At 41.5% G+C, this 17583-nt stretch overlaps 1 protein-coding gene across 2 annotated transcripts; it reads left to right on the top strand.

Moving 5' to 3' along the window:
* The first annotated feature begins 332 nt into the window (after positions 1–332).
* Positions 333–8339, top strand: CLEC3A (C-type lectin domain family 3, member A). Of its 2 annotated transcripts, XM_011945973.1 has the most exons (3): positions 333–530; positions 5821–5904; positions 7836–8332. In XM_011945973.1, exons 1-3 carry the CDS (start codon positions 416–418, stop codon positions 8225–8227), a joined length of 591 nt encoding a protein of 196 aa, XP_011801363.1. In that variant the 5' UTR covers positions 333–415; the 3' UTR covers positions 8228–8332. The 2 variants fall into 2 exon arrangements, with proteins under 2 accessions (XP_011801363.1, XP_011801364.1); XM_011945974.1 differs by lacking the exons at positions 333–530; positions 5821–5904 and adding an exon at positions 6802–6860 and having other exon boundaries at positions 7836–8339.
* The last annotated feature ends 9244 nt before the right edge of the window (positions 8340–17583 follow it).

The raw sequence follows: 17583 nt of genomic DNA, 5'->3' as shown, positions 1-17583 counted from the left end.
TGAAAACTAAATTTAATCAATTTTCCAGAACACTTAGTGAATTTCAGAGCTCCAAATAAAAGAATTTTTCACAAAGACACCAAGCTTCTCAGACTGTAAATTTAAAAAAAGAAAGCAAGCAGGCAAAACCTGTAGTTAATTTTGACACACTCCAAAAAGGCACATCACTAGGAAATGCAGCAGAAATTAAATAAATAGAAAACCTAACATGAGGCACAAGAACAAGGGGCCACCTTATGCTGTGGCCAGCAGAGGCATTCAAACATTTCGTCAGCAGGATTCCAGCCAACCTCCGAAACTCACTCTTATAAGCCAGCCCCAGACATCCCAGAGCAAGATGTAGCTGTGCAGTCTATCTCTCCATAGCTGCTTTAGGGGGGCTGGCAACGTGGCTCAGCAGGCTTGCCCCAGAGCCATGGCAAAGAATGGACTTGTAATTTGCATCCTGGTGATCACCTTACTCCTAGACCAGACCACCAGCCTTACATCCAGATTAAAAGCCAGGAAGCACAGCAAACGCCGCGTGAAAGGTAATGGGGCTTCTCAGTCAAGCAAAATTCTAGGCTTACACAGTATGGGGAGGTGTGGACGATGTTAATTTCCAAACTCCTCCGGGAGACTGTCTTTGGTGATGGCACCATGCCGTCATCCCTATATGGCATCTCGGGGGATTCAGTGATGTTTTGATTATCTGGGATACTTTCATTTTAAAGAAACTAGGCTGTTTGAAAAAAAAAGAAAAGAAAAATTTGATAGTATAAGAATTCTGTATTGTGTATTTTTTGTTATGTGGGCTTAAATAGAATGTGCTTCAGAGGAAGCTCATCTGGATATCTGAACATCTGGTGTTATTAATATGGGGCAAGAGGAATGTATTAACAGAGCACACAGTTTCACTAGTAGATAGAGTAACTTGATTCAGTTATATTTTAAGATAACTCTAATCGTATTCAGTATGTAGCAGAGGATAGAGCTTTTGGTAATTGTGACTTCCGATTTTGTCATTAGTTATCATTAGCTATATTTCCATATCCTTGGCAGTACAAGGACAACCTATACCATGTATTTAAACTTTTTCATGACAGACATTGAATCTCTCCAGCTTAAAAAAGTCAATAAGCAAAGTCATCCAGTATTTGAAGGCATTGTGATGCAAAATTGAATTTCCAGGCAACCACAAATTTTGAGTGGCTTGCATTGGGTTAACAGGTTAAAGAAATTGAAAAGAGCAAAGATGACAGCCAGGTATTTGCAATATGCTGAAACCAAAGGAAAAGAAAAAAAGCAAGACACAGGGTCATGTTTTATCACATCCTCTGCATCATTTTCATTTCAGGATATTTCAGATTATGACTTTATTTCCTTATTTTCATTTCATTAGGAACAACACACACATACAAACAAATTTCAACAAAATTAAAGTCTATTGGACATGACAGATGGCTGGTAGGTAAACAGGGGTCTTGTGCTTTTTTGATTATAAAGTACCATTTTTCAGGGGCATTCATTTACAAAAGTTAGGTCTGGCACAAGTTTTTTTGTTTTTTTTTTTTTTTTTTTTTTGAGACAGTCTCGCCCTGTTGCCGAGGCTGGAGTGCAGTGGCACAATCTCGGCTCGCTGCAAGCTCCGCCTCCCGGGTTCACGCCATTCTCCTGCCTCAGCCTCCTGAGTAGCTGGGACTACAGGCGCCCGCCACCACGCCCGGCTAATTTTTTGTATTTTTAGTACAGACGGGGTTTCACCATGTTCGCCAGGATGGTCTCGATCTCCTGACCTCATGATCTGCCTGCCTCGGCCTCCCCAAGTGCTGGGATTACAGGCGTGAACCACCACACCCAGCTAGCGCAAGACTTGTTAAGTGGAGTATTTTTTCCTTACGTAATACTGTACTTCTTTCAGTGAAAGATTAAAATATTTCTCATGAGTGGGTGAAACATATTGCTGAAGATGATATCAAAAGGAGCGGGGAGAGAGAAGATACTGGGTGATGTGGCACATTTCTGTGGCCAGCGTTTCCTCACCACTGTATGGAGTGGTACTCCTCATGAGAGTGGTCATCACACAGTAGGAATGTGTGAAGAGGGTCTGAACGTGACTGCGTGTGCATGTGCGTGCTGTGTGGGCATTTCTGAAGTAATCGCAGCTTAGGTCACATACTAGGTTATCCAGGGGCCTTCCCTCCCCTTCCTCCTCTCACTCTCTTCTCTCTCCCCACCTTTCTTTCCTGCTGTCTTCCCCACTCCCTCCCTCATAACCACATGTGCAACTGACAAGGTACACACATCCTAAATATCATTTCCCCAATATAGTTTTTGCTACTTTTTGCCATTAGGTCCAAGAAAGTAGATTCTACAGTAGGTGAATCAATAAACCTAAACCGGTCAAGCAGTTATATCCCCATCCATCCATCCATATACCTTTAAAATAGTTTAAGTACCTTGAAATATAATAATATCAGTGTTTACGAGATCAAAAGTGAAAGCCGTCTTCTCTCTCCCAATCCTCACCACAAAATTATCCACTATTAACTATTGGGTAATACTATTCCCAGAAGTTTTGTGTTTTGTTTTTTTGTAGGGTTGTTTGTTTTGAGAAGAGTCTTCACTTTGTCACCTAGTCTGGAGTGCAGTGGTGTGATCTCAGCTCACTACAACCTCTACTTCCCAGGTTCAAACAATTCTAGTGCCTCAGCCTCCCAAGTAGCTGGGACTACAGGTGCTCGCCACCATGCCCAGCTGATTTTTGTACATATTTAGTATAGATGGGATTTCACCATGTTGGCCAGGCTGGTCTCAGACTCCTTACATCAGGTGATGGGATTGCAGGCATGAGCCACCACACTCGGCCTATTCACCAAGTTTTTAAAAGGTGCAATTAAACTACATATTTTTAACAATATAAGAATTGGCTATGCAAAATGTTTGGCAGGCAAATAAATTTATTTCATCTATTAAACCTTAGATAGTTACCAGGGTAAGCAATACTTTATTCGTTTTAACAGCTGCATAATATTTCATTGTTTGGATGTGTCATCACTTAATCTGATCTCTCCTAATATATCTCTTTTTGATTCAATAGCCTCAAGTAACTGCTTTGCACACATGTTGCTTCCCATGTTAGGATGTTCCGAGAAACTTCCAGCAGTATAATTGCAGGTTAATGATACTTTCAAATTGTCTCTCCAAATGATCCTCCAATCCATCCTCCCGTCTTCTGTGTATGGGAGTGCCCATTCCCGTACACTTTGACAATCCAACATCCTGTAATGATTTTACTGGCCACGTCTCCTGGGAATGACTTTTGTGTTTCTACACTGTGTCTACTTCTGGAGAGCAACAATAAAATGAAAGGGAGCCTTCTGGGGGACTCAACATAGCAATTGAAGAATTTAGCTTCAAGCACAAGATCTCTCTGGTACTTGCTTCATAGGTCTGTTTATGTGTTGCATTCATGAATAAAATATGACTTTTACAAGTCAGTAGTTCCACATATTCCCTTTGTTTGTTGTACACAAAAGACATCTACATCAGCTACAAAGGATGGAAGCTACAGCCCAGTCCCTGGATAATCAATTTCATAACCATCTCCCAGGAGCCTAATATCAATTCATGTGTCTTCATGTTAATTACAATGTTTACGATCTCCCAGTGGAGACCACTTATTTTAGGAGAATGGAGCAGGAAGCTGAGAGGGATGGGGGATGACATTTGTAGAGGTGACAGCTTATAGCTTAGAAGCAAGTCTTCAGTAGTCTTTGCAAGCCCAGCGCCCACCAGCTAACGAATTTGCATTCTGAATGCACCCTTACATTTTTTCTGGATTAAATGGTTACGTAGATAAAAATCTTTGGGTTATAGTATTTCTGAACTGAGCTATGGGATGCTTTGAGAACTGATGTATAGCATTAAGTAAAACAGAGGCAGGGGCCACCCCTGGATATTCCAGAAGACAGTTTCCTAACCCAAATGAAATGTCCGGCTTACGAAGCACATGTTTAAGGGGACAGTGAATTAGCACATGTGAATTTTAGACTGCTCTGAAAAATCCAGTACAGAACATAGACTGCCTCTATGGCATCCCCACAAAGCAGCCGTTGGGGACAGTTCATACCAAGCTTTAAGTATCTTCTCTGTCTGGGGCCATGTGCTCGGGACCAAGAAGGTAGAGGCAATCACTGTGCAGAAGCAGGTAAGAGGGATGAAAAGAGAACAGGCCTGGACCTGGGCAAATTCAAATCCCAATTCTGTGCTTTACTAGCTGGGTGACCTTCAGCAAGTGAATTCAGCTTGCTGGGACTCTATTTCTTCTGTAGAATGGAGACAGCGGTAGTGTCTCTCTCAAAACACTATTGAAAGAATTGATCTCTGACAAACAGTATGTGGAGGCTTTTAATAATTTTTATTATGATTTATAATTCCTGCTTTTGAAGACCTCACAAGCTGCCAGTCTTCTAAGAGAATTCCTATTAGGCCTGAAATTTCAGTTTAACCAAGGTTCCTTGTTTTCTGCCACTTACTTATAGCCAAGATTGGTCAAGGACAGCCACAAAGATCCTTTAGCCTCATCCAGGAACATACAAGACTTAAGTTGCTAATACCTAATTTCTCCATGAACCTTTAGCACTTAACCCTGCTAGGGGCCACCATACCTGAGGCATGGGTTGAGTAGGAATATAGGGGACTTGGGGACCCAAATAAGTCTGAGTATGACTTCTGCCATGTATCTTTTGAGTCACTCCCATTGGACTTGTCCTCATTCTTCAATGGGAATCTAATTTTTCTCCCTTTATAGCTAAGTTTGAAGAGCAAGTGAAAAATAATTTTATATACCATGAAGTATATATTCACTAAACAATATTATGAACACCTATGATGTGCCAAGCATCATGGTAAGCATCAGAAGCATGAAGAATAACAAGGCAGATGAACTGAGGTAAAATAGAGAATAGAAAATATAGAGAACATTCTATAAACTATGGAATAAAATAAAATGTGAACCAAGACTAGAGAATGAAGAAAAGTAAGTTTCAAAGAGATTAGCAGAAGGGATACTGAATTACAGGATAACCCCGAAAGCCTTCTCAGAAGAGGAGATATTTAAGCTTGCTAAGAATACAGGAAAGCATTGGAGCAAGAGTGATCCTGGTAGAAGGAACACACAGGCAAGATGAGATCGAGCTCATTCTCAGATGACCCTGTAAGTCAACAAGCCTAAAGTCACCGGATGGGACTGGAGAGACAGAAGGAGCCTCAATCTCACAGAAAGACTTTCTAGTATTATGATCACCATGAAGCTCTTAGGAATCTTCTTGTCCAAGTTATTTTCTTTTTCTTTTCCCTTCCTCCTTTCCTTCTTTCATCATTTTTTTTGGGAGGGAGAGAAGGGGGACAGAGTCTCACTCCCTCACCAGGGCTAGAGTGCAGTGGCATGATCTCGGCTCACTGCAACCTCCGCCTCCCAAGTTCAAGCAATTTTCATGCCTCAGCTTCCCAAACAGTGGGAATTACAGGCACTCAACACCATGCCTAGCTAATTTTTGTACTTTTAGTAGAGACAGGGTTTCGCTATATTGGCCCCAGCAGGTCGTGAACTCCCGGCCTCAAGTGATTCACCCACTTTGGCCTCCCAAAGTGCTGGGATTACAGGTGTGAGCCTCTGTGCCAGCCCCAAGTTATTTTCATGCATTATTTTTTTGTATACACTGGGCTCAGGTTCACCAAAACCACTATCACCTTGGGTCCTACATTCCAAAGCTTGATTTTATTTTAATCATATGCTTTTCATCCACCTACCCTATTCCACCCTAAAATTTTCCCCAGACAAGAATGGAGATCTGAAGACTCAAATTGAAAAGCTCTGGACAGAAGTCAATGCCTTGAAGGAAATCCAAGCCCTGCAGACAGGTAAGGTGCAGACCTCCTCAATGCCTTGTCCCAAAGAAGACAGGAACATTTCTGGGGTCAATTTCTGGGAGACATCTTTTTAAGAGAAACATTGACAAATCAACAATGTGGCCAGTAAGAGGGCCCCAATGCTGGGAGATGATTGTTTTAGGAAATCAACTTCATTTATAACCCCATTCTCCTATGTATGAGTGGTACAGAAATAAAAATTAGTTCAGTAATACATTTGAAAAGTCAGTCCATAGTTATTCTCTAAAGGGTAGTGAAACAGAATGAATGAAGCATGAAATTACTAAAATGATTAACATTTATTGGATGACAGCTAAGTGCCTATCAGGCCACCAGGACTCACTCAGGCCACACCCAGCCTAAGATGCTGGAAGGACGTGGGTTAGAACCGCAGCTTGCCAACAGGGCAGCGCCAGTGTTCCTCCCCACAGCTATGCAGCCACGAGCGCTACTGCCCAGGAGCTATTCTCCGAGGGGTGAGGAAGTGAGCCACGCTGGGCAGGTTCAGGAACAGCCCTGGTTTACAAGGCTCATCCCCCCAGGAGCTAATATCCTTTGCAGCAATTTCAAAAGCAGGGTGTTGACGGTCCTCACAAGAGACCTGCCTCATTACAAGTTACTGCCTTCAGGGAAGACCGAAGTGATGCCTTTCCATCAGGTATTTATAACTCCCAGGCCAGATGCAAGTTACCAGTCTGGGTCATTTTTACCGTAAGTAATGTTGCCTAGTAACAAGGGCGACATACTCCCTTTATCAGGTTTCCAGGGGAACAGAATTACAAAGTTAAAAGATGGTCAAATGGTTATGGCAGAAGGTGAGTTTTTTTCGTTCTTTACCCACAGTCAGGTACTAGAAATTCTTTATAAACACAAATCCATTACTCCTCCAGCAACTTAAGCTATTATGATCCTAATTTTACAGATGAGGAAACTGAGGCACATAGAAGGTAAGTAATTTGTTCAAGATCTACACAGCTAGTTAAACGTCAGAGATGAGACCTAAACCCAGGCACTATGGCTCTGAGGCCTGACTCTCCAATGCTAGTGCCCTAAAACAAACTTTAGTGTTTGGTTTATCCTGAATAATCTAAACAATATTACCAAGGCTCAGTTATCTGCTTAAGAAAACCACTGTCTCTCCACATGCAAACCTGGAATTTTATTTATTTTTGAGACAGGTTCTCAGTGTCGCCTGGGCTGGAGTACAATGGCACAATCTCGGTTCATTGCAACCTCTGCCTCCCGGGTTCACATGATTCTCCTGCCTCCGCCTCCCGAGTAGCTGAGATTCTAGGCACACACCACCACATCCAGCTAATTTTTTGTGTTTTTAGTAGAGACTGGGTTTCACTACGTTGGCCAGACTGGTCTTGAACTCTTGACCTTGTGATCCGCCCACCTTTGCCTCTCAAAGTGCTGCGATTATAGGCATGAGCCACCACGCCAAGCATTTTTTTTGAAATATTAAATATCATCTAGTTCCAAAGCTCCCAAAGAAATCCAGCACATAAACGGAGCTACACAGAGTAGCAAGCGTGTATATATCAGAACAGCATGAGGTTTAAGGCCACGTCTTGGGATAGGGCAGACCTGCATTTGGGTAGCTGTCATCTCACATGCTGCAAAAATTACTTTGTGTAAAAAAATGCTAAGGTGTCACAAGTAACAACTTCTCTAAGTCTAAATATCCTGATATGTAAAAATAGGGGTAAATAAAATACAACTTCATGGGGTTGTCAAGATTATGTGACTTAATTTATGTGAAGTGCTTAACATGTTGTCTGGCACATAGAAAATTGTAATTGTTGTCTCATCATTATCATACTTCATTCCACAAATACTTCTTGCTATTTGCCAGGTCCAGCTTTAGTCACAATATACTCAAAATGCATCTTAATATGTTAAATTTCACATCTTCACAGTCTGTCTCCGAGGCACTAAAGTTAACAAGAAATGCTACCTTGCTTCAGAAGGCTTGAAGCATTTCCATGAGGCCAATGAAGACTGCATTTCCAAAGGAGGAATCCTGGTTATCCCCAGGAACTCCGACGAAATCAACGCCCTCCGAGACTATGGTAAAAGGAGCCTGCCGGGTGTCAATGACTTTTGGCTGGGCATCAATGACATGGTGACGGAAGGCAAGTTTGTTGACGTCAATGGAGCTGCTATCTCCTTCCTCAACTGGGACAGTGCACAGCCTAACGGTGGCAAGCGGGAAAACTGTGTCCTGTTCTCTCAGTCAGCTCAGGGCAAGTGGAGTGATGAGGTCTGTCGCAGCAGCAAGAGGTACATATGCGAGTTCACCATCCCATAATAGGCCTTTCTCCAATGTGTCCTCCAAGCAAGATTCATCATAACTTATAAGTTGGTGATCTCTAACAAGTAAAAATTATCATTTTTACTTATTTAAAAATTGAAACACAAAATCAATGTCCATAGCAATATGACAGAGTCAGCCAATTTTGCTAACACGTTTCTTTGGGTTTTTGCCCTTCCTGGGGTATAGGGGATCAGAAATACTGATCCATGTGCATGCAGATAAAATGACTTCTGCAAAACAGACTAAAATCTTTCTCTCTTTCCCAGTCTTTCTCACTTGTATAAACCCAGTCTGTTTTAAAACAAATCACGGTAGCAATGTATCTCATCACTCCAGAAAAGCAAGCTTAGGCTACCTGGAAGATTTTCCCTTGAAAGTTTAGTGTATATTTGATTAACAAGAATTCCCTAAATCAGAGACTGTAGGTGCTATATAATCCAAAAACTTTTCAGCCTGTTCTTCATTCCATCCCTTGCTGGCAATAATACCTTGTTAGCCCATTACCCTTTTTTCGAACTGCTGCATCTCCTGGTGGGATTTTGTATCTTGTCTGCCATATCAATACACAAACCCCTGAAGAGGTTCCGATTTTATTTTTCTTCATGCCTACTCCTTTTTTCTTGGAAGTTTCCAGCCGCAAATTGTAAGGAAATGACAAAGTGCATATTTGATCAATTTTCATTCCCACCATTGCATTACAGCAACTTAAATGGGTAACCCTAAGGCAGATCAAAGAAACAGATTGCATGATAAAGTGAAATAGAACAAAAGAACCTACATTTAGCATCCTTACTCCCACCTTTTATGAGATTGAGAGTGGACTTATGTTTCCTTTTTTACATTGTTGTATACTTTTTTTTTTAAGCCATCACTATATATTTAAGTCTATTATGGGCAACCAATCTTTGGAAGCTGAAAACTGAATTTAAAGAATGGTATGTTGGAAAATTGCATATATCTGTGCAGTTTTTTATTCTGCCAAGTGCTATTCTGCTTAACTAGATTGTACAAAATAACGTTATTGCTTAATATTAAACTACAAAGTTTAGACTTGGAGGGAAATGGGCTTTTTAGAAGCATACAATTTTAAATATATTCTGTTCTTCAAATAAATAGTGTCTAAACATTGAATGTGTTTTGTGAACAACATTCCGCTTTGCAAACTTCAACTACACAAGCTTGGAATTAAGTTTTAGCTCTCTTCGTTGCTCAATAATAAAGCCCGAATTCTGAACAATAGAAAATCTGTTTGAGTGTTAATTACAGTTATTCAAACTATGTTGGTTTATATTAAACTTGGCAGAGTTTGAGGGGAATTACCCTGGATTTAATCAAACTGGTGATTCGGATACACTCAGAACAATTTTACCTGGCAATGAAGAGGTATGGTCTGACTAGAGGGGGGAAACTTTTTAAAAATTGTAGCTGCATTGGTCTGACTAAAGAGGGGAAACTTTTTAAAAATTGTAGCTGCATTGGCCAGATACAGGGGCTCACGCCTGTAATCACAGCACTTTGGGAAGCTGAGGTAGGCGGATCACTTGAGCTCAAGTGTTCAAGACCAACGTGGGCAACATGGCGAAACCCTGTCTTCTACACGAAGCACCAAAATTAGCCAGGTGTGGTAAGGCACGCATGTGATCCCAGCTATTCAGGAGGCTGAGGTGGGAGGATTTCTTGAACTCGGGAGGTTGAGGTACAGTGAGCTCAGGTTGTGCCACTACACTCCAGACTGGATGACAGAGCAAGACCTTGTGTCAAAACAACAAAAAATGTAGCTGCAGTTACATCTGGTTGACCTTGGCCAACTCCCTACTTCCAACATAACCACAGTCTTCCTAAAGATAATGACCATAATGAAATGGGTGGACACTGGTAAGTAAGTGCATTCTCCTCACATTTCAGGTACTATGCTAGATCTTACATAATTCTCATTTATCTTGGGAACCCCCCTGAGAATTCAACCCTGAGAATTAGGCTCTAGAATCATTTCATATTACAGAAGCAAAAAGAAAAAAAAAAAAAGATAAGTTGCCCTAAGTCACATACCAGGAAATAGTGGAACTGTCATTGGAACTTAGTAAGCTGATTCAGATCCTATATACTTAGTAACCATGGGGAGCAATAAAGGGTAAAGCCCATTCAGAAAGGCAATGGGAGTAGATTCTAATCCAGTGTCTCAATTTCCTTAGGTGAAGTAACAATTTGCACTAACAGCTGATCTTGAGAAGTATTCAGTCTAAGGTCACTGCACAGAAGGCATTTTTCCTTCCCCCTTTGCAAGGGCCCAGATAAAGACAAAGACAACCAGTGTTATTGAGCATGGTGGTTCAAGCCCCTAATCCCAACACATCAGAGACTGAGGCGGGAGGATCACTTGAGGCCAGGAGTTCAAGACCAGCCTGACCAGCCAAGACATGGTCTCTACAAAAAAATTTAAAAACTAGCCAGGTGTGATGGTACATGACCTTAGTCCCAGCTACTTGGGAGCCTGAGGCAGGGGGATTGCTTAAGTCCAGGAGTTCGAGGCTGCAAGGAACCATAATTGTACCGTTTGACTCCAGCCTGGGTGACAGAGACCCTATCTGCTTAAAATCAAACAAACAAAAACATTTGAAGATGGATACATTAAATAAGTCAATCCTTCCCAAAGTGCCCCAATAAGACCAAGAGAGTAACTTAATTCAAAGGAATAGATGGTTAGTGACATCAAGATAAGGGTTAGCAAGTATCAAAATCAGTTAGCAAGACTTAAGCACAGATTATGGGAAACAGCAAAACTGGGGAGGAATGGATTAACAGATTACTTGGTTTGTTTCTGGGTCTAACTCATGACCCTGACTTTGTTACTTAGCCAAGAAACCAGCTGAAACCCACACCCACAAGATTCCCTAACCTAGACTTCTCTTCGGTCTGTTTTGCCTGTTGGGTACTGCCTAGCAAACAACTGGTCTTCAGGCAGGAATGATAAATCATTTTTAATTCTCAGGCCAACTTTTTTTTTTTTTTTTTTTTGAGACAGGGTCTTGCTTTGTCACCCAGGCTGCAGTGCAATGGCACAAACATGGCTCATTGCAGCCTCAGCCTCCTGGGCTCAAAGTAGCAGGGATGACAGGTATGTGCCATCATGCCCAGCTAATTTTTACTTTTTTAGAGACAGGGGTCTTGCCATGTTGCCTAGGCTGGTCTAGACCTCCTGGGCTCAGGCAATCTTCCCGCTTTAGCCTCCCAAAGCTCTGGGATTGCAGGCGTAAGCCAATGTTCCCAGCCTCAGGCCAACTCTTATGTCTCCAGTAAAAGCTGTCTGGACTGCAGGGTAGAGAAGCATCCTGAAGCCTCGTGGAAAGAATGACATAAGCAATTAGCAATGTCTCCCCCAAAAGCTCATGGTCAGAGGATGTGAACATTGTATCAAGTAAGCGTCAGGTGATACAACTTTCTAATATAACTGACATCTTTGGGAAGGTAGGCATTTCCCATCTTCCCGAAGATGTCAGTTACATTCGAAGCCCAAACAGTCTAGGCTCCCCAAACCTTACCAGGAAGCTGATTCTAATCTTTAGAGCAGTGTTTCTCAAACTTTTAAATGCTTGTAGATCACCTGAGGCCCTTGTTACACCACAGATTCCATGGGGCTGGGCTGATTCCAACAAGCTCCCCAGTGGACACCAAGTCTAGACCACAGACCACAGCGTGAGTAGCAAGGTTCTTAAGTTTTAGCTATTTGCCCAGACACCATCTCTGATTAGTTGTAGCAGTCCTGCTGCTTGCTAGCACCAAACTCAAGGGTAAGGATTTACAGTCCTTCTGAGTAAATAACAATACAGAGCAGTTTTCTACTTACCAAAGATGCTTCCATCCACATCATTAAGTGAGATAACAAGAAAAATCAGTAAGTTAAAGGAAACACTTATAACAGACTCAGGCTTAACTAATATTTTGAAGGAGAACTGGCTTATTGCAAGGCTCAATGGCTTCTCTTTCCCAGCATTACAGTGCAGCATTTCTTATCTAAAAATAAAGTTATATTACTGGAGGCCTAGAATTTTAGGCTGCAGTGCACTGTGGTTGCACCCGTAAATAGCCACTGCACTCTAGGCCGGACAACATAGTGAGGCCCCATCTCAGAAGATAGTAACAAAATAAATAAATAGAAATATAAAGTATTTTCTTCTCTCAGATTAGCAAGAACTTCCATAACATCACCAAAAAAGCACATCTCACAAATAGAAACCCAAAAAATTTAGTGTTTGGGGCATGCAATAAACAACATCAAATTTTAGCAAACTCAGTATCTTCTTTAATCTAATGCAAGAAATTCAAAGGGTATCTACTAACGGTAATAGGTAATATGGAGAGACAGAGGAAGCCAGTCATAGCACCCAAGAGAGCAAGACTACCTGAGGGGGTCTGCGAAGACAATATTAGCACCTCTAATTACACATGGCATTAAGCAGGTTAACTACTATCTCATTTTTTCTAAACTGACATCCCCAAAATGGAAACTACTTTAAATAAAATTCTGCTAAGGAACTATAAATTGAACATACAGTAGTCAAAAACATGTGCACACATGCCAGCAAGCAAAGCTGACACTTCCGTCAGTGTGGGTGGTTCAAGGAGGTATCCACAGCCCACTGAGAGCCAATCAGATTTTCCAGTGGTTGTCACCTGGAAACTGGGAGCAATGAAATACTTTCCCTTGGACATGTTCAATTAGGACCAAGTAAATGCAGGGCTTCTGGCAGAACTCTTTCTTTCTAGATGAGTGCAATGTGCAGAATGAAGCAAAACAAAGATAAGCAGTGATGAGAAAGAAGGGCACAAGGATGGAAGGAGAGGGAGGGGAAAGAAAACAGGAAGAAAATGTGTGTGTTCAGATAGTTCTTAGCTCATCATTTCAATCCCCTAAGGCCCTAGTTCTATTTCTGTACATTCTGTGAGCTGCCCCACAATTCCTCCAAACCACAGAATACAATTTCTCCTTTTCACTTGCGCTAGTTTGAGTTGGCATATCAGCCAGGATAGGCTAGGTTATGATGCAGTAACAATCTCAAAACCTCAGTGGCTTCAAACAGCAAAGTTTGCTGCTGTCTCTCATTTTCATATTCATTGTGCATTAAAAGGGGACTCTTTCTCTGCATTGTGCTCACTCTAGAAACCAGCAGATGGAAAAGCAGCAATATAGAATGCTGTCATTCTCTACAGCAGAGAGACACAGCAGCCATTAAATGATCTGATAACAGAAAAAGTAAACATTTCCACTCTGAGGGATACCTGCAAGTGCAATTCAGCCATGTGCCCAGGAGGCAGAGAGCTCGAATATTTGGTGGTGATCAGCATGTCTTCCACAGTTGGGTTTCTGTCACTTGCAATCAAAATGATTCTGATTAACACAAGCTATGAAGAGAAATGAGACTAGAAAGACCTGTATTCCAATTTAAAGAGAAAGCGGGTTCATGGAGGTAAGTAGACAGCAGCAGAAAACCATCTCATAATTGGTAAATGGAAGCTGACTTCAAAGCTTCAAAAGCTGGAAGACAGTTTAACTGTTTAACTGTATAAACTGGAATTATTATTATTTTTTTTTTGAGACGGAGTCTTGCTCTGTCGCCCGGGCTGCAGTGCAGTGGCCGGATCTCAGCTCACTGCAAGCTCCACCTCCCGGGTTTACGCCCTTCTCCTGCCTCAGCCTCCGGAGTAGCTGGGACTACAGGCGCCCGCCACCTAGCCCGGCTAGTTTTTTTGTATTTTTCAGTAGAGACGGGGTTTCACCGTGTTAGCCATGATGATCTCGATCTCCTGACCTCGTGATCCGCCCATCTCAGCCTCCCAAAGTGCTGGGATTACAGGCTTGAGCCACTGCACCCAGCTAAACTGGAATTATTATATGCAACTCCAAAGGCAGGTTCTTAGGCACTTGTGATAGCTTTCTAGAAGTGGGACATGCATTTTTAAGTTTGGAGATGGTATGCGCAAATTTTATCTTATTAAAAGCTAATTAATTATTCTGGTCGTCCAATTTATTTCAATATATTTAATCTACCCAAGTAGAGTGACCACAGATCACATTCCAATTTGCCGTGGAGAGAGCTGATGAATGACAATTGTTCGAAAATTGATAGCACCCTTTTTCACTCTGAAAGTTTCCCAGTTTGGGTAATAAATTACACTGTCATCCTAACTATAACTTAGGCTTTGTATCAGAGGTTTGATGATCTTGCCTATACACCTACATTTTTAAATGCACCTTCCGTTCCTTTCATGGAGAAGCCCTATACTTGAGACAAACTATGCTACTTATGGGAACCTAAAAGCACCATTAATTTACACCAGCAGCACTCTGATCACATTTCTCTTTCCTCTGTCTAGAACTCTTTCTCCTCCTTTTGTTTCTGGTGACTTTCTTCTCTTTATTTAATATTCAACACAATGGCGACCTTTTCTGCCCTCCTGAAAAGACATATTTCTTCCCTCTGTGCATTCATAATACCTTATATAACTCACAGCACTTACTGCATTTGTCTAACAATGGACAAGTATTATATTATCCTCCCCTACTTGAGACCTTTCAATGGCTTTCCAAGTTTCTCAAAAACAAAACTTTAACATGGCCTGGAAAGGCTGTAAGGTCTTGACCTTCATCCCTCTCTCCATTCTCTCTTCCCTTCACTTTTGTATTGCCACCTTTTGTGGCACCTATCTCCTCCTGTCACAAATATTTGCATAGAAACTCTTCCATCATCTAGTTAAACCTTGCTCATTTTTCAAACATCAGTTAGTCAAGACTTCAGGGAAACTTTCTCTGAACTCCCTTAACAGCACTTCAGAATGTGCTTGGCTGCAAGTAAGTAAGATACGACTAACAGTGGATTAAGCAAATAGGAATTTTTATTATTACGTAATAAGAAGTCTGAAAGAGCAATTGCAGCATTCTTTGTCAATAAGGCGAGGTTTGATGTTTCTGCTGTTCTGTCGGCCTTTTCTGCTGCAACTCCAGACATCACATCCACATTCAATAAAGACACATAGAATAGCATCACCAGCCTGGTTTGCCCCTCTTATGACCAACATCCTCCAGCAGACTGCAATTTGTTTTGTTGGTCAGAACTCTGCTATATGGAGGCCCTAACCCCATGAAAGGCTAGAAAAGGAAATATTGTATATTTTGTCACCCCAAACAAAATTACGGTTAATAAGAAACAATAGAAAGTTTTTAAGTAACAGGCTCTGCCAAAATCAAATCCCCTTGTCGATTCCCATAGCACCAATACCTCCTGCCTGTTTCAATTTTTCAGATGTGATTTTACATTTATATTTATTTCTCTTATTAGATTATAAACTCAGAGCTCAGAACTAGAAAAATTGTTTTTTAATTATATTTCCAGAGAAATATGACATTTGCTAGAGGCTCAATATGAAACTGTTGATGGAATAAATGAGTTAACGCACTACCATATTTCCTCTTTTCAAGGGTTAAGTACAAGTTCTATTCTCTGTGCCCCAGGATCCAAGCATGATGTTAAGTCTCATTAATCAATGAATTAAATAATTTGATGAAATTATTTTATCAGAGAACACAAAGCTTTAAAAGAAACTTTTCTGTTTTCACTCAAAACAAATCTATTATTTACCTCCATACCTACATACTTTGCATTCTTCTGAAGTTTTGCTTTTTTATTAGAAACAACAAGAACAAAAAACTGCATCAAAACTGTACCCAGAGGAGCCAAAAGCTAGTGGCTAACAAATGCAGGACTCAACAGCCAACAGCTAAACTGACATAGGAAGATCAAAGCCTCTGTAAAGTGAGAGCTTTCTAGCCTCTGCTCCCTGGACTGAAGGAAATAAACCAGAACATCTTCATGAAAGCGATTTTACACATTACTGCCTCTAACTTGGTACCATTTAGCTACTTTTTTTTTTTTTAATCTGAACAATTAATGAAGTACTTGGATGAGACTTCAACAGAACACTCAACAGAATATTTTTAAAGCTTCCATTTCCAAAATTGTTATAAACAAAAGCAGTTGCTCCTATCACAGTAATTGGACTCTGAACAAGCTGTGGCACACATTGAGGAAGCAATTCATTGGGTTGAAGAACCAAACCAGGGATCTCAAATACATGGCACCTGGGCCCGTCTTTCTGTTTGTGCTGCAGTAACAGAATAGCAGACACTGTGTAGATAATAAAGAGCAGAAATTTATCAGTTCACATTTCTGGAGACTGGGAAGTTCAAGATCAAGGAGGTGGTATTTGGAAAGAGTCTTATTGTTTCATCATCCCGTGGAGGTAAGGCAGAAGAACAAGAAAGGACATGAGAGACAGCAGGGAGCTGAACTCGCCCTTTTATAATGGCATTAATCCCACTCATGAGGGCAGAGCTGTCATGGCCTAGTCACATCTTAAAGGTCCCCCACCTTCCATACTGGTACAATGGACACCAAATTTCAACAAGTGTTTCAGAGGGAACTAACAATCAAACTGTAGCAGCCCCAATTTCCCCCTCCATTGTCCACAGCAGACATCCTGAATTCATCATACAGTCCTTGTCAGGGGTGGAATTCCAGCAGCCAGCTCTTGGTCATCAGGATTGGCATAGGAGAACACATTCATAACCCCTTGGGGTTATACACACCCTGAAAGTCTTTCCCACCAATTCAAGGTCACCAGAGTTCCCTAACTCTGACACACCATGGATGCTCATTAAAAGGATGAGATGAGACCGGGTGGGGTGGCTCACGACGGTAATCCCAGCACTTTGGGAGGCCGAGATGGGAGAATCATGAGGTCAGGATATTGAGACCATCTTGGCTAACATGGTGAAACGCCATCTCTACTGAAAACACAAAAAAATTAGCCGGGTGTGGTGGTGGGCGCCTGTAGTCCCAGCTACTCGGGAGGCTGAGGCGGGAGAATGGCAAGAACCTGGGAGGTGGAGCTTGCAAGTGAGCCAAGATCACGCCCCTGTGCTCCAGCCTGGGCGACAGAGTGAGACTCTGTCTCAAAAAACAAAACAAAACAAAACAATAAGATGAGATGGTTTAGGAATTACAACAAACCTTCCCTATCTATTCGTTGTGGTTTCTCTCTAAGCTTCTCACATGTTTATCCTCAGTTTGGCAGAGTTTGATACACCTAGAAAAAAGGCCAGACACCCTAACCCTGGCATTCAAGGCTGTCCACAATCTGGTCTTAGACTATCCCTCTAGCCTCATTTCTCACTGCAGTCTTTCACTCATGCTGTGTGTAGTGGGTTTAATAGAGACTCCCAAAGTTCATTTCCATCCAGAACCTCCAAATATAATCTTATTTGGAAATAGGGTCTTTAAAAAAAAAAAAAAAAA

Source organism: Colobus angolensis, unplaced genomic scaffold, assembly GCF_000951035.1.
Source record: "Colobus angolensis palliatus isolate OR3802 unplaced genomic scaffold, Cang.pa_1.0 Scaffold248, whole genome shotgun sequence".
Classification (NCBI taxonomy): Eukaryota; Metazoa; Chordata; class Mammalia; order Primates; family Cercopithecidae; genus Colobus; species Colobus angolensis.
The sequence above is the reverse complement of the archived record's forward strand: the minus strand, read 5'-3'. Positions and strand labels throughout refer to the sequence as shown.

Bases quoted from the DNA above. Each gene is read 5' to 3' on its own strand.
- CLEC3A (XM_011945973.1), top strand. From the start codon at position 416: ATGGCAAAGAATGGACTTGTAATTTGCATCCTGGTGATCACCTTACTC. The intron at 531-5,820 runs GTAATGGGGCTT...AATTTTCCCCAG, and splicing joins CAGCAAACGCCGCGTGAAAG to ACAAGAATGGAGATCTGAAG. The intron at 5,905-7,835 runs GTAAGGTGCAGA...ACATCTTCACAG, and splicing joins AATCCAAGCCCTGCAGACAG to TCTGTCTCCGAGGCACTAAA.